The 25,603-nt window shown below is 35.3% G+C and overlaps 4 protein-coding genes across 5 annotated transcripts; 3 read left to right on the top strand and 1 right to left on the bottom strand.

Annotated features, from left to right (window-relative positions):
* Nucleotides 1–1,678: 1,678 nt before the first annotated feature.
* Nucleotides 1,679–2,032, top strand: LOC118343801 (disease resistance protein RPM1-like). Its single transcript, XM_035682590.1, has one exon. It carries the CDS (start codon nt 1,679–1,681, stop codon nt 2,030–2,032), a length of 354 nt encoding a protein of 117 aa, XP_035538483.1.
* Nucleotides 2,033–2,552: 520 nt separating this feature from the next.
* LOC118343800 (disease resistance protein RPP13-like) lies at nt 2,553–3,553 on the top strand. The gene has a single exon (XM_035682589.1). The coding sequence runs from the start codon at nt 2,612–2,614 to the stop codon at nt 3,551–3,553; it is 942 nt and encodes a 313-aa protein (XP_035538482.1). The 5' UTR covers nt 2,553–2,611.
* Nucleotides 3,554–3,629: 76 nt separating this feature from the next.
* LOC109019095 (volume-regulated anion channel subunit LRRC8B-like) lies at nt 3,630–4,496 on the top strand. The gene has a single exon (XM_035682588.1). The coding sequence runs from the start codon at nt 3,630–3,632 to the stop codon at nt 4,494–4,496; it is 867 nt and encodes a 288-aa protein (XP_035538481.1).
* Nucleotides 4,497–14,662: 10,166 nt separating this feature from the next.
* LOC109011476 (pentatricopeptide repeat-containing protein At2g01860) lies at nt 14,663–22,468 on the bottom strand. 2 transcript variants are annotated; one of them, XM_018992707.2, is made up of 2 exons: nt 22,374–22,468; nt 14,663–16,195 (listed from the first exon to the last, which is right to left on the bottom strand). In XM_018992707.2, the coding sequence occupies exons 1-2, from the start codon at nt 22,443–22,445 to the stop codon at nt 14,732–14,734; spliced, it is 1,536 nt and encodes a 511-aa protein (XP_018848252.2). In that variant the 5' UTR covers nt 22,446–22,468; the 3' UTR covers nt 14,663–14,731. The 2 variants fall into 2 exon arrangements, with proteins under 2 accessions (XP_018848252.2, XP_018848250.2); XM_018992705.2 differs by having other exon boundaries at nt 14,663–16,247; nt 22,426–22,468.
* Nucleotides 22,469–25,603: the final 3,135 nt, after the last annotated feature.

The raw sequence follows: 25,603 nt of genomic DNA, 5'->3' as shown, positions 1-25,603 counted from the left end.
ATTTTATCATTACATAATTTTTAAATTTTCACACAAAATATAATAAATAATTTATTTTTTTCAAATATTAAAATAATAATAATATTAAAAATAATATTTTATTTAACTTTTAACTTTCATCTCAAGGTAGTAATAGGGTTAGTGATAAGATTACTATCCTATTACTACTCATCTACTACCAAACTGCATTTCAAGTTTTTTTTTTTTATCATTTTCTTTTAAGTATTTTTTGTACATCTTTAATCATTAAGAAAAAATTAAAAATATATATATTATTTTATTAATATTCACTTCCTTAATCATTAAGTAAAATAAAAAATTACAAAAAATCAATTACAAAAAAAATAATAAATAGATAGTAGTAGAATAGTAACTCTATGATTATTTTTTTTATAAAAATATCGTGCTACGTCAATTGCTCCCAGCCTACCGTTAGTATAATTGTTTTTTTTTTTTTGTCTTTTTTTATATGTACTTTTTTATGCTTTTAAATATTTTTAAAAAATAAAAAAAATCACAATATTATTTAAAAATACTTCCTTAATCATTAAATAAAATAATTCTCGTTTGTTATTTTGATGTGTTTTTTTTTCCTATTTTTATATATATATTTAACAGTTATAAATATATATTTAAAAAAAATTCATAACATCATTAATAAATACTTTTATAATTATAAAATAAAAAAAACAAAAACAAAAACAAAAAAAATGCTGGCGGCAGCTCCGGGAGCTGGGTGCGGGAGGCTTAGCATAACCAAACGCTGCAACCAAACGCAGCACGATAACAGCACTCCGTAGCTCCTTCCGAAATCCCAAAATCGAGCCGTCCGAAGCCAATCAAGTCGTCTGGTGGCACGGCACCCACACCAATTCCCAGCATCGTCGACCACTCCGTAACACTACCCAACCAGCTACAAACCATTTCCTCACCAGTCCTTATTAAAGAGAGGAACTAAATTTTAGGAGTTTCTAAGAGATAGAAGATAAGCAAATATGGCCTACCGTGCTGTTACTTTCCTCTTACATCGCCTGTCGCGGCTGATTGATGAAGAACCACATTTCTTTCGTGGGGTGGAGCTGGTTCAGGCAATATCAATCCGAACCGAGCTATCTTGGATGATGCACAACTGCGTCGAGTACTTTGACAACGAACGGGACGAGCATAAAAGAGTGGAGCAGTATCGCAGGCAAATCAGAGACATTGTTTTCGATGTTGAGGATGCTATCGACATGCTGATGCTCAAAGGTGCGACAGCAAAACGGAGGCAGATAGAAGTCGTCATCAAAGCAAAAGTGCTCGATGATGTTGTAAAGAAGATAAAAGGCATCAAAGTAGGGATCGAAGAAATGGCCACAAATATAGAAAAGTTAAGCATGGAAGGAGGTGCAGCAAGTCATGTAGATCCAACGGCGGAGGAGACACGTCAGAGGCGAAAGAGAGACGTCGAGGAAGATGACGTGGTGGGCTTCGTTAAACACTTTGCTGCATTGGCTGACTGGCTTACTAAGGGGATCCCAAACCTTGGTGTGATTCCAATCGTGGGCAGGAGTGGGTTAGGCAAGACCACAATTGCCAGGAAATTGTATAATAGTGACCACATTTTAAATGCCGTGTATGGGTGCCACTATCTCCATCTTCAGCAGCCGAAGAAGTGTTGCTTAATATTTTAGAAGAGATGCCAATAACCCTTGAGTTGGGAAGGACACTCAACAAGACCCCAAAGGAATTACATGAGAAGCTGTCTACATACTTGCTAGAGAAGAGGTATCTTGTAGTCCTGGACGGCATCCCGAGTCTTCAACTGTGGGAAAAGGTAAGATCTGCTTTTCCTGATACCTTGAACGGAAGCAGAATATTAATCACGACCACTCTGATACTTGATGTACCTGCAAGGTTTGCTTACACTTACTCTCTCCCATTGCTTAATAAAGATGAAAGCTGGGAGCTATTCCATAAGAAGGTGTTCCGAGGAGGAGAAATGTCCTCCCGTGTTGGAAACTCTAGGGAAACAAATGACAGAATATTGTGAGGGCTTACCCTTTTCAATTGTGGTATTAGGGAGCTGTTTAGCAAACACAGAGAAGACATACGAAGCATGGTCGAAAGTGCTTGATGAAATAAAGTTGTCTCCACCGGGGAGGAACGAAAGGGAAATAATTTTAAAATTGATCTATACCCTCCTGCCCCTGCACCTGAAGCCATGCCTTTTGCATTTAAAAAAATACGAAGAAGGCCTTGAAATCACCGTGGAATTTCTAATTCAAGAATGGATCAGTCTGGGATTCATAGAGCAGAGTGGAGGAAACACGGTGGATGTTGCTAGAGACTACTTCAAGGAGCTCGTAGATCGAAGCTTGATCCAAGTGGTCAGTAGGAGGTCAGATGGAGAAGCAACGACATGTAGTACTAATGGTCTTGTGCGACAACTATGCAGATCCGAGTACTTCACCGAAAGGGCTAAAACTAGTAAAGAAGAAAACAAAGGTAAGGCTATTTTAGCTTCGGCAAAATATCGGCACACACTGAATAGGAGTGAAGTCGTCTCACATTACTAAAGCAGCAGCTTATTGAAGGGAATTCAAAACTTGATGTGATTTCAATCACAGGTATGGGTGGGTTGGGGAAGACCACCCAAGCCAGAGAGATCTATAATAATGATGCAATCAAGAGTCGCTTTAATTGTCGAGCATGGATGACTGTGTCTCAAAATTTTAGAACCAGGGAGTTGTTGCTTCAAATTCTGAAGTGTCAGATGCCAAAATCAGATGACTTGATAAGGAGCCTTGAAGACATGAGTAGGGATGAATTAAAGAAGCGGCTGTTGGAATACTTGCGAGGGAAGAGGTACCTAATAGTCATGGATGACGTTTGGATAACAGAAATCTGGGATGAGATAAGATCTGCTTTTCCTGACGACTTCAATGGAAGTAGGATATTAATCACTAGCCGCATACAAGAAGTTGCTCCACATACAAGTCTTAATCCCCCCTACTCTCTTCCATTCATTAAAGAAGATGAAAGCTGGAACCTCTTTCGTGAGATGGTACTCCCAGGAGGATATCCTAAAAAATTCTTAGCTGATCTAGGGAGACAAATAGCACAACGTTGTCTTGGCATACCACTTTCAATTGTGTTACTATTTGGCGTTTTAGCAAACAAAGGGAAGACTCATCGAATATGGTCAAAAGTGATTGCCGATGTAAATTGGTACCCGGCTCAGGCTACAACATTACGCGATGACATTCTGAACCTAAGCTACACCCACCTGCCGCGAAACTTGAAACCGTGCTTTTTGTATTTAGGTGCGTACCCGAAAGACTTTGAAATCCCTGCAAGCCAACTGATCCACTTATGGATAGCAGAGGGACTCATAAATTGCGGTAGCAATGAAGACATTGAGGAAGTTGCTGAAAACTACTTGAAGGAGCTCATTGCCCGAAACTTGATTCAAGTGGTTGAGAGGAGGTCGGATGGAGGTGCAAAGACATGTCATGTCCACGACCTCCTGCAAGACCTCTGCATATCCAAGGGTGCGGAAGAAGTTTTTTGACGTACCAAATGTCAATCTTTCATCGTGGAAAAAATCTCGGAGGCTTTCCATCCAGGGTAGCACTCTTGATCTATACATGTCTTCAAACACCCCCAGCCCCTCAATTGCTCGTTCTTTGTTGTTCTTCGGCGAAGATACATATGGTGGCTTTGATCCAAACCACGGGAAATGGGTCGAAGAAAACTTCAACTTGCTTCGGGTGCTTAACTTAGGGAATCTAAATGTCTACTCCATTCCCACGTGGATAAAACGATTGATCCATTTGAGGTACTTACGTGTGCAGTCAGATGCACTGAAAGTTATTCCAGCTTCCATTGGCAACCTAAAGAACCTAGAAACGCTTGATCTTAGAGGTACTTTTCTGAATAGTTTGCCAATCGGGATATGGAAGCTGCGAAATTTAAGGAATCTCTATATGTCTGGGCCAGTGAGTTTACCGAACCAGTCGGACACAGAAATTAAAGCTCTTTCAAATCTCCAAGTCCTCTCCACCGTATCACTTGACGCACAAACTGTTCGTCCCATAGTCGAGGCTAAGCTCCCTAATGTAAGGAAATTAGGAATATGGTTTGCATCAAACGAGAGCAACAGCGAAGCAGGACATGCTTTGGCCAGCCTCCAACATTTACACCGCCTTCGAAAATTGAAACTTATAAACTGTTCAGAGATTCTTAGTCTGCCGAATTCATTTCCAGAGACAATCAGAAAAATAACCTTGCGACAAGTGTGCTTAGAAGACGGTGACTGCATGAAAGTGCTGGGAAATCTCGTCAATCTTGAGATTCTGAAATTACAAAGCTGCTTGCTTTCCAGTCAGCTCTACATATTTGGAGATTCGTTTCCTGCACTCATATTTCTTAAATTGGAAAATTTAAGGATTGAAGAATGGAAACAGGGGAGTCGTGCAATGCAGAAACTAAGGCATTTGGTTATCGATCGGTGATTTGAGTTGAACATGCTTCCTTGGGAATTATGCAATTTGATTAACTTGCAAGAGGTGGAGGTGTTAGAGAGCAAATTCGTGTCGGTAAAGGTGCTTCAGGAATTGCAGAGAAAGGCTGACCTCGTGAATTCATCCTTGATCCTCTTCTAGATGACTTTCCTGAATCCGACAATTGATAGATTTTCCACCTAGTGTAATTTATCAAGCTTTATGTTTTATACTATTACGAGGATGTCCCCTCGAGTGTTGTTGTCTCGGGTTGCAGCCAAAGCAAACAAGGGAAGGCATGATCTTTGTTGTCTGGGCGATTGTTGGAGCGTCACTTTGATGATTTGGTTAATAAAATCCGAGGTAGATTAGAGGGCTGGAAAGCTAAATTACTTTCTACAGGTGCTCGTCTCCTCTTAATTAAGCATATTTTGCAAAGTATTCCAATCTATTGTCTTTCCATTTTATTTACGCCAATTTCGGTGTTGGAAAAGATTAAGAGGCTTATAAGTACATTTTTTTGGGAAGTTTGGGAAGGAAAACCAAAAAGAAAATGGTGTTCACGGGATTCTTTGTGTAAACCTGTTTTGGAAGGGGGTGTGGGCCTTCGAAATCTTAATGAAGTTCAAAGTTCGCTCTATATGAAACTTGCTTGGAATCTTCTCCAAGGTAATTCTCTCTGGTCTCAATTTTTCCTAGCCAAGTATGTAGGTTCGGACCATATTTCGCTAGTTGACTCTAGCAGGGGTACTTGGTTTTGGCGTATGATTATGAAGAGCCTTCCTTTTGTGCAAAAAAAATCATTGTAGAGTGTAAAAAATGGAAATATTTCATTCTGGCGAGATAACTGGGTTGGTGAGGGCCCTTTGTGTGAGCAACAACCAATTACAGATCTTTCTTTTATCACGCTGACAGAGTGTAAATCCGAAGCAGGGTGGAATATTGACCTTTTTCACAGATTGGTTGGTTTGGAAAAAAAGAAACTTTTGATTGAAAATTTGGGGAATTTAAAAAATGGTCAAGATGTCCTTATTTGGGTCCCAAAGGCGGATGGTAGGTTTTCCACTAAAAGTGCTTGAGAGTGTTTTCGGGTTCAAGCACCTAGGCTTCCGTGGATGGATTGGGTTTGGCACCCGTTTATCCCTAAAAAAATGTCCATATTGATATGAAAAGCTTTGAATGGTTGTCTTCCTGTGGATGATAGGTTGAGGAGAGTGGGGATTTTTTTGGTTTCAAAGTGTGATTGTTGTGCTTTGGGTGCCTATGAGAATCAAGATCATGTTCTTGCATTGGGTGAGTTTGCATCACAAATTTGGTGTCGATCTTGTATCCTTTTAGGCATGCCAAGTTTGGTTGGAAGAAATTGGAAAGAGAGGATGGAGTGTTGGTTTCGTCGGGCCAAACGATCCTCTTGTCATGGTCAGATGCTTGGTCTCCTTCCTATTATTATCACTTGGCGTTTGTGGTGGTGGAGATGTAAAGCTCGGATGGTGGGTTCCTTTGAATCTATTGATACAGTTTGGATTTCTATTAAATATTGGTTGTCTTAGGTTGCCTTAAAATTTAAATATCAGAATAGTATCAAACAAAGAGACGAAGAATTGCTTCAATCTTTAAATCTTCCCGTCCCGAATGCTGGTATGAGGGGGGAGAAGTTTGTGAGATGGGAGAAACCACAATGTGGCTGGTACAAACTTAATGTTGATGGATGCTCATTGGGTAATCCGGGTGCTTCAGGGGTAGGAGGAGTTATTCGAGATCATGAGGGTGAGTTCCAGTTGGGTTTTTCTATTCCTATTAGGTGCTGCTCTAATAACCATGCTGAGGTTATGGGTTTGCTTTATGGCTTGAGGCATGCTAGGCGTATGGGTTGTGTTGCTATGGAGATTGAGATGGATTCAAAGTTGATTATTCACTGGATTGGTAATGGAAGATGTGGTTTGTGGTATCTAGAATATTACTGGGAAGAAATCATGGACATTCTTGGTCAAATGCGGTTCACTAGTAGGCACATATATCGGGAGTGCAATGCGGTGGCTAATGTTTTGGCAAAAGATGGTGCTAAGGGTAATAATTCTACTTATTATTATGCTTCGGATCTTTCTCGGTTGGCTAGAGGTTTCTTAAGACTTGATAAGGGTGGTTTGCCATATTTGAGACATAAGTAAGTCTTGTTGGTTTTTTTTTTAGAATTCTTTAGGTTTGGGTATTGGGTTTTGTTTGTATTTTTCATTTTTTATTATTACCACGGTTTTCTTCCGCCATAAGTGAGGGTCCTTTTTCTTTAATAAAATTGAGAGGGGATCACTCTTGGACATGTGATCTTCGTCTCTTCTAAAAAAAAAAAATAGAAAATTTGAGGATTAAAGGATGGAAACAGGGTAGAGGTGCGCTGCGAAGACTTAAGGTATTTGGTTATCGATCGATGCTATGAGTTGACTACGCTCCCTTAAGAGATATTCCGTTGGAATTTCTTTGGAGAGATGGAGGTGTTAGAGAGCAACTAGATAGACTAAGGGCTCGTTTGTTTTCAGAGATGAGATGAGATGAGATAAGATGAGTTGAGATTAAAGTTAAAAAATTGAATAAAATATTGTTAGAATATATTTTTTAATATTATTATTGTTTTGGGATTTGAAAAAGTTGAATTATTTATTTTATTTTGTGTGGGAATTTGAGAAAATTGTAATGATGAGATGAGATGAGATGACGTCTAGGTTCCAGATCTTTGGAGACGTGGAGGTGTAAGAGAGCAACTCGATAGATGCAGAGACGCTGCAGGAATTTCAGAAAACGTCTGGGTTCAAGCTACTGATCGATCCACCTCTAGATGGTGATTTTTATGGAGAAATCGCAGCGTCAAAATTTGAACATTAAGTTTAATTTTTCTAGTTTTATGTTTGTGCAATGCTTGCTAATGTGGTGACAGGGAACTTCGTCACGTACAGAAATTGTTGTTTCCTAGTCCGCTGGTTTCGTTTGCTTATCATGTACTGATTTATAGTTAAGGAATTTATGCTTTACGTCGAGGATGTCTTTTTACAAAGCTGGCCATTGTCAATCAATTCTCAGATACGAAGTTTGTGGTATCTAACAGCATTAGAGGATTGGCATTCACTTCAGTGCATCTTCAAAATTTTAAAAAATGTAGATAAAAATTTACATTGACTTCATTAAAATTCAAAAGTTTAAACTTTGAGCAACAATAATTTTAAGTACATGTATTGTTCATCAGCAAAAATAATATTTTATTATAAAAATTAAAACTAACTTCTTTCGTCCGTAAACAATATACAATAATATAAAAATTTATTTTTTAAATAATAACTCAATTAAATTTGTATAGGATTATAACTACAATAATTTTTATTTGTTATAATAATATAATATAATAATATTAGCTAAAAAATCCGATGCTCCCATCTAATTCAGGCCAGGAAAAAAGTTGCCAATGCTATCTGAGATACCTTCTCTTTAATGTTTGATTATTACTCGTTGGGCTTTCTTTGGATAGTGTGATTGCAAAATATGAAAAAAAAAATTATTATTATTAAAAAAATAATATTATATTATTATTTTGATGAATATAATGACTAATTTAATGAGGAATTATAGATATGAAGGTTTTAGAATTATGGAAAACTCAAAACACATACTTTCCATCAAATTTTTAAGATGGCATTGATTCTCTATATGCATATGCAAACTCACATCTTTTAGAGATTGATTTTGCATATCAAGAAAAACTCACATATTAGATTATACATTTTGTAGAAAAAATAATAATAAAATTTTATTATTTTATTATTATTTTATTATAAATATTATTTTTATATATTTTATAATTAGCACCCACTATATTTTTAAAATAACATTCGTATAGTTAATAATAAAATAATATTTTTAAAGTGAATAGTAAAACAACATTTGTGGTAGGAGAGAGAAAAAAATAAAAATAAGATTTAAAGAGTGAACAATACATCTTCAAATTTATTAAAAATATTGTTTATAACTATGCATATACAGATGCATAATTCAATGCTAATGCTCTTACAATTGAACAAATATCCTTATCCCTACCTTAAAACAAATATATCTTATATATAATAAGTGCCGACAATTGTTGTCCATCTTTTTTTCCATTTTTGTCTACTTTATATTTATTTTTCCTCTATGCCCGTATTGCCATTCTTGATCTATTTATGCTTTTGTCCTTACTTTTGGTAGTGTCGAATTACTGTGTTTTCTGAATGATTTTTGTTCATATTTTTTTTCCATTTCTATCCTTGAATTGGTATTTGTTTGTCATTTCTATCCCTCTTGCCACTCTTAGTCAATTTATGATTTTGTCCTTTTTTTTTGTTCTTCTCGAATTCTCGCGTTTTCATTTTATCAGATTCTACATTTTTCTTCTCTAGATGTCCATCACCTTCTAGATTTCTTTTTTTTTCATCTTATTAGATTCTAGATTTTTTTTTTTCTCTCTGTTTCCCACTGCCTCCATCGTTTTTCTCTTATCACATTCTCAAATTTTTTTTTACATTTTTTCACCGCTTCCACCACCTGCTTCTTTGTATAAGAATTATCTTCATTTTTACAATTACCAGAATCTGATTTTATTGTCTTTTCTACCGCTTAAACCGCTAACCACTTCGTATACTGTTTTCATCTTTTTTATTTTCTATTGTTTCCTATCTCTCGTTTTAACTTTTCCAAATCTGTTTCTTTCGACTCTGGGTTCTAAATTTGCCTCCCACCTCTCCAGTTTCACAGGTCAGTTTTTATATGTTCATTTCCTGAATGTTTTCTTCAGTTATTTACATATATGCAATATTTAAGAAATAAAAAAGTTACATGACTCTTTGGATTTAGAAAACTAAATTTAGTTGAGACTTGAGAAAGACGACTGAATCTCCATTTCTTATTGTGTTGTTGTTTTTTACTTCTTTACCTTCCATTCTATGTTATTAACGTATATAGCATCTGGAAAAAAATACAAGCAAGCAATAAAATGAGAGAAATAAATAAAATTAAAAACTTCATAACATGTACTACATCTGTACATCTACATATATTGAATGAACTCAAAAGAAAACTGCTACTAAAAAAAAACTATCGATATAGGTCGGAAAAAAGAAAAGAAAAAAAAAAAAACTCAACAACCCACAAACTACACATGTTAGATCACGTCTAAACAAATATCAAACATATTAAAGTATGTTAAACCAACACAAAAGCATATGTAAAAAATAAATCAGAAGATACGAATTAAAAACTTCAAAATATGTAGTATATGTTTACATCTACAGATATTGATTAAACTCAAAAGAAAACTGACACTCAAAAAAAAAAAAAAACTATCAATATAGGCCGAAAAAAACAATTCTCAAAAACCCACAAATTACACATGTTCAGATCACATATAAACAAATATCAAATATAGTAAAGTATGCTAAAACAACATAAAAACATATATAAAAAATAAATCAGAATATAAGAAACACAGAGATAAAGATTTATAAGCATCCAAAAAACAAAAACCTGCAACCAAATAATCATCACAACAACCCAACGCATAAAATAAAACGAAAAAATAAGAAAAAACCAAAATCTCATAAATATAACGTTAGATTTGTATGTATTGACAAAAATAGTTTAGATACCAGCACAAACATAAAGAGGAAACAAATCAGGAAGAGTAAACCTCAGAAGATGGTAACTATTAAAATAAAATGATAAAAAAAAAAGAAATAAATCAGAATCTCATTAATATAATCTTAGATCTGTATTTGTTGCAAAAAATAATTTAGATATGAGCACAGACATAAGGAGGAAACATATCAAGAAGAACAAACCACAGAAGATGGTAATTCTTAGCGATTGAGAATCTAAAAAAAAAAATACAACTAAGATAGTCAGATATAAAACAATATTGTAGTGACATGCGAGAAAGAAATAAAATTGAAAAAAATCAAAAGATGTAATGCATGTGTACATCTACAGAGATTTGTTAAACTCAAGAATTGTAGCCACTTGAAAAAAAAAATCAACCAAAAAAATCATCACAACAACCCCAATGCACAAAAATAGAAGGAAAAAATAAACAATAAATCAAGATCAATATGAATCAACAATAAATCTCATATTCGTGTGTGTTTTTAAAAAATATTTAAAAACGAGCACATATAGATAATCAACACGCATTAGGTGGAAAAAAAAAACCCATATCTGAAAGATAATAAAAATAAAAAAAATTGAAAAAAAAAACTCAGATCTAAAAGATGAGGCTTCAGATTCGTAACATTTTGAAAAAATGAAGTTGTAAAAAAAAAAGGAAAAAAACACAGATGACAATTCTTGAGAAATATAATCTCAGACTTGTATGTATTAACAAAAGAAAAGTAGAAACAAGCACAGAGAGAGAATCGACACGCATTAGATGAAAAAAAAAACAAGCAGACCTGAAAGATGAGGCTTCAGATCCGTTAGATTTAAAATTTTATTTCTAAAATGTCATAAAACAAAAATAAACAGAGATGTTGATTTTTACAGATAATAATAATAATAATAATAATAATAATAATAATAATAAACCAGAGCAGGAAGATTAAACCAACAAACAGCAACCGAAAAAATACCAAAACAACACAGAGCAGGAAGAGCAAACCAACAAACAGCAACCGAAAAAACACCAAAAAAAAAAAAAACACAGATTTGAAATATGAAACCTCAGACTCGTAAAATTTAAAAAGAATAAAGTTGTACAAATAAAGATAGAAAATGTTGTAGGTGAGTCCGAGTGAGTGTGCGAGGGTTAGAGAAGCAGATGGAGGTTGGAGGTTAGAGAGAATCGACAAAAAACAGAGAGAGTTGAAAGAGAGTAGGTCTGAAGGGGGAGAAAGACGGGAAAAGAATGAAAGACTATGGTTTATATTTTATGTGCTTAAAAAAGGCACCGTTTAAGTCTCAAAAGGTGGGCTTCAGAAGGCACACGGGCTGGGCCCTAACCTACACACACCGACCCAAACAAGCAAACCTTATTCCATACACTTGCTGGGCTCAATTCACACACACTCAAGTTGGTTATTGTCAATTTTTCCTATTTTCATTGTTCTTTTAGCTACCCTCTTGAAATGATTATTGAAATGAAATGATATATTATTGAAATGATTACATGATCTTATATAATATATTTCGTTACAATAGACATTTTGATTTTGTCATTTGTGCTTGTCTTTCTGTTTGTTGTTTGGCTCTATTTTCATTTATCTTTTATTTGCCCCTTCTCCAAGTACGTTTAATTATTGTTTATACAAATAGATGTTGTTATTTATATTTTATAATATTTAATGCATTTATTTCTACGAGGCATCTTGCAAATACATGTAATTGTGATTGTTAATTAGAATTGTTCAATATTTGTTTTATCTGTATTAAGAGTTTTAATTGTAAATAGTTCAATATTATATTAATTACTTTGGTTTTAATATTAAGCATATTTTATTGATTGGATGATATTTATTTATGCTTTAAATATAGATAATTGTACTATTGTTTATTTTTTATAATCTTGTTTCTGTGCTTTGTATGTTCGCATGTAAGAAAAGAAAAAGCAGTTTAAAGATTAAAAAAAAAATTGAACATTACATCTTATTACAAATAATTTTAAAATCTCTCGATGTATTTCCATATATATCTAATATGTATTTCTTCTTATTTCAATATTTTGCTTTAATTATTAATTCAAATTTCAGGTCAATAGAAAATATATTGGTTGAAGAAATAATTGCAAACAATTTTAATAGGCCAGGCACATCAACTTCAGGCAATTCTGCTGATCCATTAATAAAAATATTTGAAATTGCCGAAGGCTTGAAATCTATACAGTAATGACGGTATAATTTTATTGTTTAAAATCATATTTCTTATTTTTTTATAAATAATTATCTTTTTCACACTGTTGTTTTCTTTTCTTCTCTTAATATATGGAGACTGGAGGTTGGTTGGGATGAAATAGAGATGAAGGATAGGAACTTTTGAATTGTGTTGTGACTTTAGAATAGTGCATATTATTAAATTTAGAATGTGGATTGTTTGTTACGATTCAGTTTTGATTTTTTTTTTAATAATTTTGATATTTCTTATGTTTTTGTAAATATGTAGATATGTTATTTTACTCATTACATTTGTTATTATCTCAAAACATCTAAGATTTTAAATTTAAGATTATAACATATATGTCACAAAAAATAAATTTCCACATCTCACATAGAAATAATATTAACATTTCAAACTTCAAACATCTTAGAATTCAAATTTGAATATATCACAAAAGGTTTAAGACAATAGACATATGCGTCCCAAACAAATAACTCTCAACATCTCAGAAAGAAATCATATTAACATCCCAGACTTCAAACTTCTAAGATTTCAAGTTTAAGACAATAGACATATATGTCACAAACAAATAAATCTCCACATCTCACGAAAAAATAATATTAACATCTCATAATTCAACTTAGAATTCAGATTGGCTACTTGATAACCATAACATAGAAATTTTAACTATAAATTGATAGATTTATGTCTATATTTTTAGAATTTTTTTATTTTTTACAATACATATTATACACATGATTTGTATAATGTTTACAACTATAATACAATAACTTACAAGAACTAAGTCACAACTTTGAGATGTATACGATTGACTTTTATAATCGTCAAGTATCCCAACCTAGGTATCAAAATAGCTGAGTGGGTTTTGTTCTTGATTTTTGCCATGCCTACTCACACCAAAGTTCAACATGTTGATTGAATGAATAGCTATATAGGCATATCATACACTTCAAAATACACTTTACATCTAAAATATATATGGCTATTCATTCAACCAACATGTCGAACTCTAGTGTGAATAGGCACGGCGAAGACCATGAATAAAACCCATTCAGCTAGTTTGATAGCTAGGTTGTGATGCTCGACGATTATAAAAGTCGGTCGCATACATCTCAAAGTTGTGACTTGGTTCTTGTAAGTCGTCGTATTATAATTATAAACATTATGCGATCATGTGTATAATATGTATTGTAAACAATAAAAAAATTTTAAAAATATAGACATAAATCTGTCCATTTATAGTTGCAAAAAGAAAAATAGAAGAAAAAAAAAAGTGATTTAAAAATAAGATGAGAAATATTATTTTTAAAAGAAAAGTTCATGATGCATACACTCAAAGTTTTATGTCATGCATACATGTCCATACATTTATTTGCGTTTACTTTTATATGCCTATGATATTTGTAGTATGTTGTTTATTTACTTATTAAAATTTTTCGAAATCTCACTGTGGTAGTTTCCACTACTATTCCTTATCCGGAATGCTAAAAGTTGTAACAGAATTAAAAAATCACGATGGAAAATTACAAAATGACAGCAATTCTTCCGAAAAGGATTGTGCCTAAAATGATTATAAGCTCGCCCAAGCCCTTCATCTTGGAATGCCTTGAAACAATTGACCAAGGTATTACAGAAATACTCAACGATATAGAGGATTTCAAATGTCGTCACATTCGAGATAAAGATTAGAATCTAGAGAAAAGAGTGAAGTCCAAAACTTAAGATATTTTGTCGTATTTACTTTTTGAATAACAATATTTTAATAAATCTCGTGTTTGTGTTTTAGATTTTAGATTGTGCATATATTTAAATTTTATTATATCAACTATTTTATTACATGTCATATAAAAATTGCAACAAAACAACTAAATATGAAAAAATGAGAATGTTTTATGTTATAATTGCAAAAAAAATAGAGACTTCACAATCAAGATAAATATTTTTTCTCATATCTGGAGTTCAAACTTTTTATTTTATAATTAGAATATATTAATTGTTAATATCAATAAATAATAATTTATTTACTATTATTAGATATTAAGTTTATTTAGAAACGTATGATGATAGCACATCAACTCCAATAGTCGCTTTTGGATCTATAGTCATGGATATTCTACAGATAGTATATGTGATATTTTTTATGATCAATGAGAAAATCTTAAAATATAAATAAAACTATTACATTTCATAATTATATATATTAATCTATTTTTTATTATTACATATTTTTACAGAAAATTCTTATTTTTAAAAATATTTTTTATATTTATGCAATTGGGCACACGTGCAATGCACGTGTTTTCCCTTTACTAGTAGAAGAAATAAGCATCAATAATAACTCTAAAAGCTCATAGTAAAACCTTTTTTTCTCTTTCAAACTGCAACAACCGTGACGTTGTGTCTTTATCCAACTTGAATCCTGCTATCTCTGCCTCCTTGCAGACCTCCTTACACTTTGCAAGCCTCCCAGAAACCATGTAGATTTTAATCAACTCGCGATACATGTCATAAGTTGGAGAGAAACCTGCTTCTTTAAGCTTCGAAAAATATCTTACGGCCCTTGAGATGTCATTCAGAGCAACAAAAAGCTTTATTACCACACGATAAGCTGGAAGATCGAGAAGACAATTAGAAGCTTCCATTTCCCAGACCAAAGCCAATGCCTCCCTATATTTTCTCTCAGAATAGTGGCTGTGAATCAGAGTAGTGTACATTACCACACTTGGTTCGTACCCAGACTGTTTGAACCAATTAAACAGACCATCCACAACGTCAAATTTCCCGAGCCTAATGCAAATTTTCATTATAGCCGTGCAGTCCTGCTGGCTTAAATTCAAATCTTCTCTTTCTCCCAGCTCATCTAGTAAGCTCACAACGAGCATGTGTTTATCTGGGTTCTTCCCAAGCTCCAATATCAACTTTGCATAAATGCTTGGGTCCAACATTCTTTTGCCATCCCTGGCAACCGATAGAAGCTTCCAGGCAAGATGCAAGCTTCCTCCTCTTATGAACCCTCTCACCATTGCCTCCATCACACCACGACTTGCCAAACTTGTAAACTTTCCCAACTTGAATGGCACTTTTAGCTCATGGTTCCTTGCCAGAACTTCTACTGTCGAAGCCAAAATCCGGTCATCTGGGAAGAGTTGAGTCTGTTTCTGCGCCCAGCAGAATGTCTGCAAAGCTCTCTCAGGAAGACCCATGTGACCCAATTCCCGAATTGTCAAAGACAGGGATCCCTTCCTCAGAAACCTAGCCCACTTGTTGAGAACTACAGACACGTCTTCCTCTGAACTAATCATCTTGATCTCTCTGGCTATACCAATAAGGACACCCGGGTTCTTGTACACTTGCTTTGAAAGGGATGCACGCGAAGAAACAACCAGCGGAGAAGCTGATTTAACATGTTTCTTTGGCGTAGGAAGTCCTAGAGGTCGAAGCTTATAGGGAAGAGGTAGGGGTAGGGGTCTCTCTCTATTCAACTTTCCAGGCTTTTGAGGCACTCTTCCTTGGAAAAGAGATGAAATTGCTTCAATCTCATCTGAATCCCAACAAATACCAGTTTCTTGTCGACCCTCTTCTTCTTCAGTGTCTTCTTGTTCTTGTTCTTGTTCTTCTCCCTCTCCTTTTTTTCCAGCTAAACGTGGTTTTTTACCATCTATCAAATATGCAAGTGATATGTCTGTAGAGTTCGTGCTTGTCTTCTTCAAGAATAAATTAACACCGAAGTTGGGGGGACTCTTGGGGTGCCGTGGATAACGGAGGTTCTTGGGCGGTCTTCTCCTAGTCTTTGAACGTGCCAGCAAAGTTACCCTTCCAGTTGTTGTAAAATTTCTGTCTGATGCGATGGGATACAGGGTAATGGTTGATAATCTGAAATCCATTGTTTGAACTGGACTCCTGTGAATCCGAACTCTACAGACATATGGACCTCGGCGGCGGGAGGAGGCTGGGAACGCCATGCCGTCTCTTCCTCGCCGATGACTTCCACCATCGCACGGTACCGAAAGGAATATGGCGCTGGTCTGTGTGAGCTGCGGCGCCATCACAGAAGAAAGGAAGGATGTGGCACTGTGGGCGGGAGAGAAAGAAACCGTAGGGTTTCTTATAATTGATACGGGTCTGGGCCGTGGGTCTTGGCCCAGCCCGAGTTTTTATTGTATTTTCTTGTTTTTTCTGTTTTGTAAAGGGCCTGGGCCGTGGGCCTTGGCCCAGCCCGAGAGAAAGGCATATATTAAAAAAAAAAAAAACAGAATTGTATTGGGCTTTGTACAGTAGGCCCGGATTCTGGTCTACTGTAACCAGCCTCATCACTGAACCGGGTTTCGGCCCGGGTTACTGTACGGTCCGGTCCAGACCCGGACCGGTTATATTATATTATATTATAATAATATTATATTATTATTATTTTTTATTAAAAAAAAAAAAAATTCTGGAATTTATTTTCTGTTATTTTATGCATGTTATTATTGTTATAGACATGTATTAATTTTTATTAACATGTTATTGTTGGTATAAAATTGAATTTTATACATGTTATTATTGTTAAGGACATGTATTAAATTTATTAACATGTTATTATTATATACATGTATTAATTAGATTTTTTGCATATTATCAAATACATGTATGAATTGTTTATTTTGGCTGTTATTATGTCATGCATATTTTATCCAATATAGGGCAAATGATTTACTTCAAAAATTAAGGAAATATTGGTTGCCCAAAGGTACAAGATTTTCTTAATTTTTATGATAAATCATTAAACCCATAGTAAGGTGGATATGATGGAGTGAACAATTTGTGTGTCAAGATCTACTCCCAAAGGAGGGTCTTGATGACACTTCTAGTTGATCTATCAAAAGTAAAGATTGGAGGGAACACTTTGTATATCAGAGTTTACTCCCAAAGGAGAATTCTGATGATACAACTAGTTCATCCACAGAATTTAATACTGGTGAGAACACTTTGTGTATTAAGATCTACTCCCAAAGGAGGGTCTTGATGATACTATTAGTTTATCCATAATTGTTTAAATTCTGATTATTATTTATAAGTGTCTAACTCAAAGCATTATGTGATAAAATTTTCTTGCAGTAAGCGTACCTACATCACTACACTCACAAACTTCATCTATTCCTGTTTTGACTGGCTCTAATTTTTCTGAATGGGTTGAGCGAGTTAGGTTCACCTTGGGAGTCCTTGACTTGGACTCATCACTTACGAGTCCAAAACCACCACCCATCACTGAGAATAGTGATAGAGATGAGAGAGAGTCTTATAAACAATGGGAGAGATCAAATAGGCTGAGTTTGATGTTCATGAAAATGACCATAGCTGAAAATATAAAAAATTCACTCCCTAGTGCTGAGGAAGCCCAAATTTTTTTGAAAAATGCTGATGAGAGATTTAGGTCCGCAGATAAATCTTTAGCAGGAACACTTATGGCTAGACTTACCACCATGAAATATGATGGTGCTAAAAGAATGCAAGAGCATATCCTTGAAATGACCAATATTGCCGCTAGATTACAAACTCTTGGAATGAAAGTTGAGGAGTCCTTTATTGTTCAGTTTATTCTGAACTCATTGCCACCTCAGTATGGTCCATTCCAAATGCATTATAATTCAATTAAAGACAAATTGAATGTGAATGAGTTGGCAAGTATGGTAGTTCAAGAAGAAGCGAGACTGAAACAACAAGGTCATTACTCTGTTAATTTTGTGACCAAAGAAGCCGGAAAGAAAAAGCACCAGTATGGCAAGATGAAACGAATTGGACCACCGAAAGGAAAGCAACCTGAGAAAGTTAATCAGGTTCAACATAACAGTAGCAAATGCTACTTTTGTGGGAAGCATGGACACATGAAAGCTGAGTGTCCGAAACGTAAGGCTTGGTTTGAAAAGAAAGGTAAGTCACTTGCCTTTGTATGTTTTGAATCAAACCTTGTAAATGTTCCCACTAACTCTTGGTGGTTAGATTCAGGTGCTAATGTTCATGTTTCTATAACCATGCAGGGATACCTTACAAGCAAAACACCAAGCCCCAGTGAACGATTTATCTTTATGGGAAACGATAATAAGGCTGGAGTTTTAGCCATAGGAACTTTTCGTTTGGTTTTAAATACCGGTCAATATTTAGACCTTCATAACACAATATATGTGCCTTCTGTGAGGCGTAATTTGATTTCCTTATCCAGACTTGATACTGATGGTTATTCTTTTTCGTTCCATAATGGTAGTTTCAATTTATTTCGAAATGATTTATCTATTGGTTCTGGGTTTCTTTCCGATGGTCTTTATCGACTTTGCCTCGATAATACATTTATTAAAAATACATATACTCAGTACCATGAAACATGTATTGGAACTAAAAGAAACATTATGAATGAAAATTCTTATGACTTGTGGCATAAAAGATTGGGGCATATCTCCAAAGAACGGTTACAAAGATTAGTAAAAGAATGGATACTTCCGCATATTGATTTTACTAATCTTGAAGTGTGTGTGGATTGCATTAAAGGAAAGCAAACCAAACATACTAAGAAATGTGCCACAAGAAGTAAAGGGCTTCTTGAAATAATTCACACTGATATATGTGGACCATTCTCCACTGAATGTTTTGGTGGAGAAAAATATTTTATCACCTTTATTGATGATTTTTCACGGTTTGGATATATCTACCTACTACATGAGAAATCTCAAGCTGTTTCAGTACTTGAGGTATTTCTCATGGAGGTGGAAAGGCAGTTAGATAAAAAAGTAAAAATCATCAGGTCGGATCGAGGTGGAGAATATTATGGAAAGTATGATGAATCGGGCCGTAACCCTGGCCCATTCGCCAAACTTCTTGAACAGCGTGGCATTGTTGCACAATATACGATGCCCGGGACGCCACAGCAGAACGGTGTTGCTGAAAGGCGTAATCGGACCTTATTGGATATGATCAGAAGTATGGTAAGCAATACTACCTTACCCAAATCACTGTGGGGTGAAGCTATTAAGACGGCAATGTATATCTTAAACCGAGTTCCTAGTAAGTCAGTTCCAAAAACTCCTTTCGAGCTATGGACTGGTAGGACACCAAGTTTAAGGCACATGCATGTTTGGGGTTGCCCAGCCGAAGCGAGACTTTACAATCCACATGAAAGGAAATTGGATCCTAGAACTGTAAGCGGGTACTTTATTGGGTACCCAGAGAGATCCAAAGGGTATAGGTTTTACTGTCCTAATCACAGTCCGAGAATAGTGGAAACAGGAAATGCTAAATTCATTGAATTTGGTGAGATCAGTGGGAGAATTGAACCCAGAGATGTGATAATTGAGGAAGTACGGATAGATGTCCCTATACCTACATCCTCAGAAAGGATAATAGTTTCTCTAATTGATCATCACGATGATACATTGGAACATGTAAATGATTATCCATCTCAGAATGATAATATCACTGACGAACCAAATTAGGAGTCACCAGAACAGGTTGTCTTACGCAGGTCTCAGAGAGATCGAAGACCTGCTATTTCAACAGACTATGTGGTGTATCTCCAGGAATCTAAATTTGACATTGGGACAAGTAAGGATCCACTAACATTTTCACAAGCTATACACGGAAATGATTCTAGTAAATGGATCGATGCCATGAAAGAAAAATTGAAATCCATGGATCAAAATCACGTCTGGGATCTCGTTGAATTGCCTGAAGGGAGTAAAAGAGTCGGGTGTAAATGGGTCTTTAAGACCAAACGCGACTCAAAAGGCAATATTGAACGATATAAGGCCAGACTTGTTGCCAAGGGTTTCACTCAGAAAGAAAGCATTGATTATAAAGAGACTTTTTCTCCAGTATCTAAAAAGGATTCTTTTAGGATCATTATGGCATTGGTGGCTCATTATGATTTAGAGTTACACCAGATGGATGTGAAAACGGCATTTTTAAATGGAAGTTTGGATGAAGAGGTCTACATGGAGCAGCCAGAAGGCTACTCAGAAAAGGGCAAAGATCACCTAGTATGTAAGCTTAAGAAATCAATATACGGGCTTAAGCAAGCTTCCCGACAATGGTACTTAAAGTTCAATGATACCATTACTGCCTTTGGATTTAAAGAAAACATTGTTGATTGATGTATATACCTAAAGGTCAGTGGGAGTAAGTTCATAATTTTGATTCTGTATGTTGATGATATCTTGTTAGCTAGCAGTGATCTTGGCTTACTTTATGAAACCAAGGGTTTTCTCTCTAAGAACTTTGAAATGAAAGATATGGGTGATGCATCTTTTGTGATCGGAATCGAAATTTTTCGAGATCGAAAACAAGGACTGTTGGGATTGTCTCAGAAAAGTTACATAGAAAGAGTTCTTGAGAGATTTGGCATGAAACGTTGTTCATCACTGAACACTCCAATATCAAAAGGTGATAAGTTTAGCCTATCTCAATGTCCTAAAAATGAGTGGGAGCGCAAAGAGATGGCAAAAATCCCCTATGCATCAGTCGTGGGGAGCTTGATATATGCACAGATTTGCACGAGGCCAGATATTAGTTTTGCAGTTGGCATGCTTGGGCGCTACCAAAGCAACCCAGGGATGTCTCATTGGAAAGCAGCAAAGAGGGTGTTGCGATATTTGCAAGGAACTAAGGATTACCAGCTTACCTTCAGAAGAACTGACATTTTGGAGTAACTGGATACTCAGACTCTGATTTTGCTGGTTGCTCTGATAGCAGGAAATCCACTTCAGGTTATGTTTTCCTGCTGGCTGGTGGAGCGATCTCATGGAGAAGTATGAAGCAAACCATCACTGCTTCATCTACAATGGAGGCTGAGTTTGTGGCATGCTTTGAGGCCACAGTACATGGTTTATGGCTGAGGAACTTTATTTCAGGGCTTGGAGTTATCGACTCTATAGCCAGGCCGCTGAGAATTTATTGTGATAATTCCTCTGCAGTATTTTTTTCCAAGAACGATAGGTATTCTAAAGGTGCCAAGCACATGGAGCTCAAATACCTAAGCGTTAAGGAGGAAGTACAGAAACAAACAGTGTCCATAGAACATATTAGTACTATGCTCATGATAGCAGACCCATTAACAAAGGGTCTAGTAGCAAAGTTATTTAAGGAACATGTTGATAGAATGGGTCTTATGATATGAACATGTTAATGAGCTTGTAAATGTTTTGAATTCTATTTTGACACTTAATGATATCTATTATGGTTATTTTGTTTCTGTTTTCTTGTCTTTCCACTTTATATGTACATTAAATGATGTGGATGAATGATGACAAGATAATGTCAACAATAGACATGAATTGGAACCCAAGGCATTATAGCATTAGCCTTAATTATCCCAATCAAAGATCATGTTAAATTAAGTTACTGATGTTGTGGTACATGGAAGGGAATTTGTTGATTATATAACAGAGGACCGCCATGACTCGCATTAGTATCTAAGTTTGACATTGATATTACGAAACTCATGAAATGTAAATTAAGCTATGAAAATTTTCAGGAAATGAATTTGCGCAGTATGGTTAATTTCCTGTAATAAACTCATGAACGGAAAATATCATTTATGGGCGTATGGGCCAAGTGGGAGAATGTAAGAGTTCTATTTGAACTCTATGTCCCACTCACCCATATCTGATAGAGTTTTAAATAGTGTTAGAGTTATAGTGGGATTTAAACTCCTAAAAAATAAGATTAACTCTTATCTCTAATTATAGTCTGACTCAAAGACTTAGATTTCATGATGGCCAGAAATCTATAAATAGGACTGAGGGGTTAAAGGGTTCTCACCTACAACATTAGAGTGCCTCTAGCCATCGGGAGACACTAGTGAGGGCAAGTTGCTAGGGTGATCCTTCTCTCATAGCCAGATTTATTTCTTCATCAAACAGATGGAGAAAGGTACGGCTTTTACTATTACTGTTTATTATTGTAGATCATACAAAATCAAAGATCCATTTATTAATGTTCATGTTAAAATATCTAACAAGTTACCCTTCCAGTTGTTGTAAAATTTCTGTCTGATGCGATGGGATACAGGGTAATGGTTGATAATCTGAAATCCATTGTTTGAACTGGACTCCTGTGAATCCGAAAATGTGCCGCTGTTACTGAGACGTATTTTTAATGGCAAACAGAAATTTCAGCAAACATCTGGTCTGCTAAAATTTATATATTTCCCATATGCATGGGACGTTTCAGTTTCCGTTCAGCTTGGTTGAGGTAAGCTTCTCACTTTCCTCAGAACATTAAATAAGCACGAAAACACGCATTTCACTGTTACCCACACCATCTTTCCCTCCGACGATTTCTCAGCACCCAAACAGAGGTTCAGAATTTTTGATAATTCAAAAAAGCCAATCAAGAAGCCGTAATTACAAGAACGAGATTGATAAAGTAACCATGAGGACCGTTTAGCCTTGATTCGATTGGTGAGAGAGAGAGAGAGAACCTGAGAAGCAGATCGGCAAGAGAAAGAGGTTGCGGAGTCTCTTGAAACAGTCTGGAGAGCGGCTCCAGTAATAGTTGTGTATTTTAAGCACGCCAAAAGAAGACGACGCTGTGTAGGTCTTTTTTTTTTTTTTTTTGGTTTAATAACTCATTTCAGTTAACTGAACCAGTTACAAATTGTTCGAAGTTCAAACATGGAGAGTTTCCTACAATGTACTCTGATGTGGAACCAAACATGAACTGATTCCGCAATGCACTCTGATGTAAGCAGTGCTTTTTTTTTTTTCTTTTTTTTTAATAACTCATTTCAATTAACTGAACCAGTTACAAATTGTTCAAACATGGAGGCGTTTCCTCCAATTCACAATGCATTCTGATGTAAGCAGTGCATTTTTTCCCAACTTGTGAGCTATAACATTGGCTTTTCTAAAAGCATGTCTAACTATACAAGTATCAAAACACTTGACCCTAGTTCTAATGTCTGAGATGATCAATCCATAATAGCTGTCTTCTTTTTGTGGTTGAACATCCATGACTACTCTTTTGGAATCACCTTCTAGAATTACTCTTCTCATGCCGAGCTCCATTCCAAATTTTGTTGCTGTAAGAGCTCCTACAGCCTCAGCTATCAAAGGATCAGGACACATAGATTGGTTCTTCTTAGTTGCTAAGAAGTTTCCTTCCTCATCTCTGATTGCAATCCATATACCAATCTTGTTATTTTTACTTTCAACAAATATATCCCAGTTTATCTTACAGAAATTAGGAGAGGGAAAATCCCAAGTTGCAGTTCTTTGTATACTGCTTTGAGTGTTGGTACTGGATGTAGTTTGTATCCCTTCCATATCTTGTTGCATATGTTGTACTCTCTATATGATTGTCTTAGGATCAATGAGAATGTTGTTAAAAACATGTTGGTTCCTTTCTCTACCAAATGTTCCACAAAATCAGAGTCAATTCTTCCATTTCCTTTTTCTCAAGCTTATTGAACATATATGTCAGCAACTTCTTCAAACTTTGACATGATGCCTTGCTTTTTTGAATTTGTTTGGAGCTTTTTCCCAAAATGTCATTTGCAGCAATGCATTCCCATAAACTGTGTTCTGTGGTTTCTGGATCACTTAAACACAAGGGACAAGTATAATCAGTCAATACCTTCTTTTTGAACATATTTACCTTGGTAGGTAGGATATTAAAACATGCTCTCCACAAAAAAAAAAAAAAAAATTGTAGCAGGAGGAATGTGTAAGTTCCATATCCTAGTCCACTTTTCATTTTTCTGTAGACTTTTAAAATTTTGCCCCTTTTTTCTTTCTTGTAATTCACCTTGTAGTGATGTAGTTAATATATTTTTCAACTCTTGAAAACTTCTCTCACATTTGTTGGACTAAACAAACTCAACATTCTTCTTAGTAAGAGCAGTGAGAGGTCCAGACAATCGAGCAAAGCCTTCCACGAATCTTAGATAATATCCGATGAGTCCCAAGAAACTCTTAATTTCATGCACCGTTCAAAGACGTGGCCTTGCTAAGACAGCTTCTACTTTAATTGGATCAACTGCTACACCATCTCAGGACATAACATGACTAAGAAATTTAATTTCCTCCAACCAAAACTCACACTTACTTAGATTCGTATAAAGTTGATGTTCTCTCAATTTTCCCAGAACCAATTGAATGTGACAAGCATGCTCCTCCAGTTCTCGAGAATATACCAATATGTAATAGATAAAAACTATCACAAAAGAATCTAAATAGGGTCGGAATACTTTATTCATCATATCCATAAATGGTACAGGGGCATTGGCTAGTCCAAAAGGCATCACATTGAACTCATAATGCACATACCTAGACCTAATGGCAGTCTTGGGTATATCTTATATTTTATCCTCAATTGATAGTATCCCGATTTCAAGTCAATCTTTGATTGGTAGTTGCACCTTGGAGTTGATCGAATAAATCATCAATTCAAGGTAGGGGATACTTATTCTTGATGGTCACTTTATTGAGCTCTCGATAATCAATACACATCCAAAGGGTACCATCCTTATTCTTAACAAATAGCACTAGTGCTCCCCAAGGTGAAGAACTAGGCTAAATAAATCCCTTATCTACCAGTTCCTGCAATTGATTTTTCAACTCTTTTAACTCAGTTGGTGCCATTCAGTAAGGAGCCTTATGTACTAGTGCCGCTCCGGATTCTAAATCAATAGCAAACTCCAAATCGCAAACAGGAGGCAAGTCGGACAAATCATCCATGTACACATCAAAGAACTCTTTCACAATTGAAATATTTGCTATAGATTTCTTCTCAGATGGTGCCGACACCACTTGAACCAAAAATGCATCTGCTCCATTTGCTAGGTCCCTATTTGCTTGAATTACAGATATAACTGCAAGTTTCACCTTTATCTTACTTCCTGCAAACTCCAAATAATTTCCTCCTGACAGTTGGAAACTAATTATCCGCTACGACAATTAATGTTTGCAAAATGTTGAAATAACCATTTCATTCCTAAAATAATATCAAATTCAAGTAATTTAAACATTATTAAATCTACATCAAGTGTCATCCCACTAATATTCAAAGGACATCCTAGAGTAACCTTTGAACACCACACAGTCTCTCAATTTGATAATTTCACTACTAAAGATTGCGGTAAAGGTTTATGACCAGGTTGCATATCAGTGCAAAAGTAGTAGATACGAACGACTGAGATGCTCCCGAATCAAACAAGGTGCAAGTATAAAATTCATACAATCGAATTCTACCTA

The sequence above is a fragment of the Juglans regia genome, chromosome 11 (genome assembly GCF_001411555.2).
Source record: "Juglans regia cultivar Chandler chromosome 11, Walnut 2.0, whole genome shotgun sequence".
Classification (NCBI taxonomy): domain Eukaryota; kingdom Viridiplantae; phylum Streptophyta; class Magnoliopsida; order Fagales; family Juglandaceae; genus Juglans; species Juglans regia.
This window is presented reverse-complemented; position numbering and strand designations above follow the sequence as displayed.

Bases quoted from the DNA above. Each gene is read 5' to 3' on its own strand.
- LOC118343800 (XM_035682589.1), top strand. From the start codon at position 2,612: ATGGGTGGGTTGGGGAAGACCACCCAAGCCAGAGAGATCTATAATAAT.
- LOC109019095 (XM_035682588.1), top strand. From the start codon at position 3,630: ATGTCTTCAAACACCCCCAGCCCCTCAATTGCTCGTTCTTTGTTGTTC.
- LOC118343801 (XM_035682590.1), top strand. From the start codon at position 1,679: ATGCCAATAACCCTTGAGTTGGGAAGGACACTCAACAAGACCCCAAAG.
- LOC109011476 (XM_018992707.2), bottom strand. From the start codon at position 22,445: ATGGATTTCAGATTATCAACCATTACCCTGTATCCCATCGCATCAGAC. The intron at 16,196-22,373 runs GTAACTTGTTAG...ACAACTGGAAGG, and splicing joins ATTTTACAACAACTGGAAGG to GTAACTTTGCTGGCACGTTC.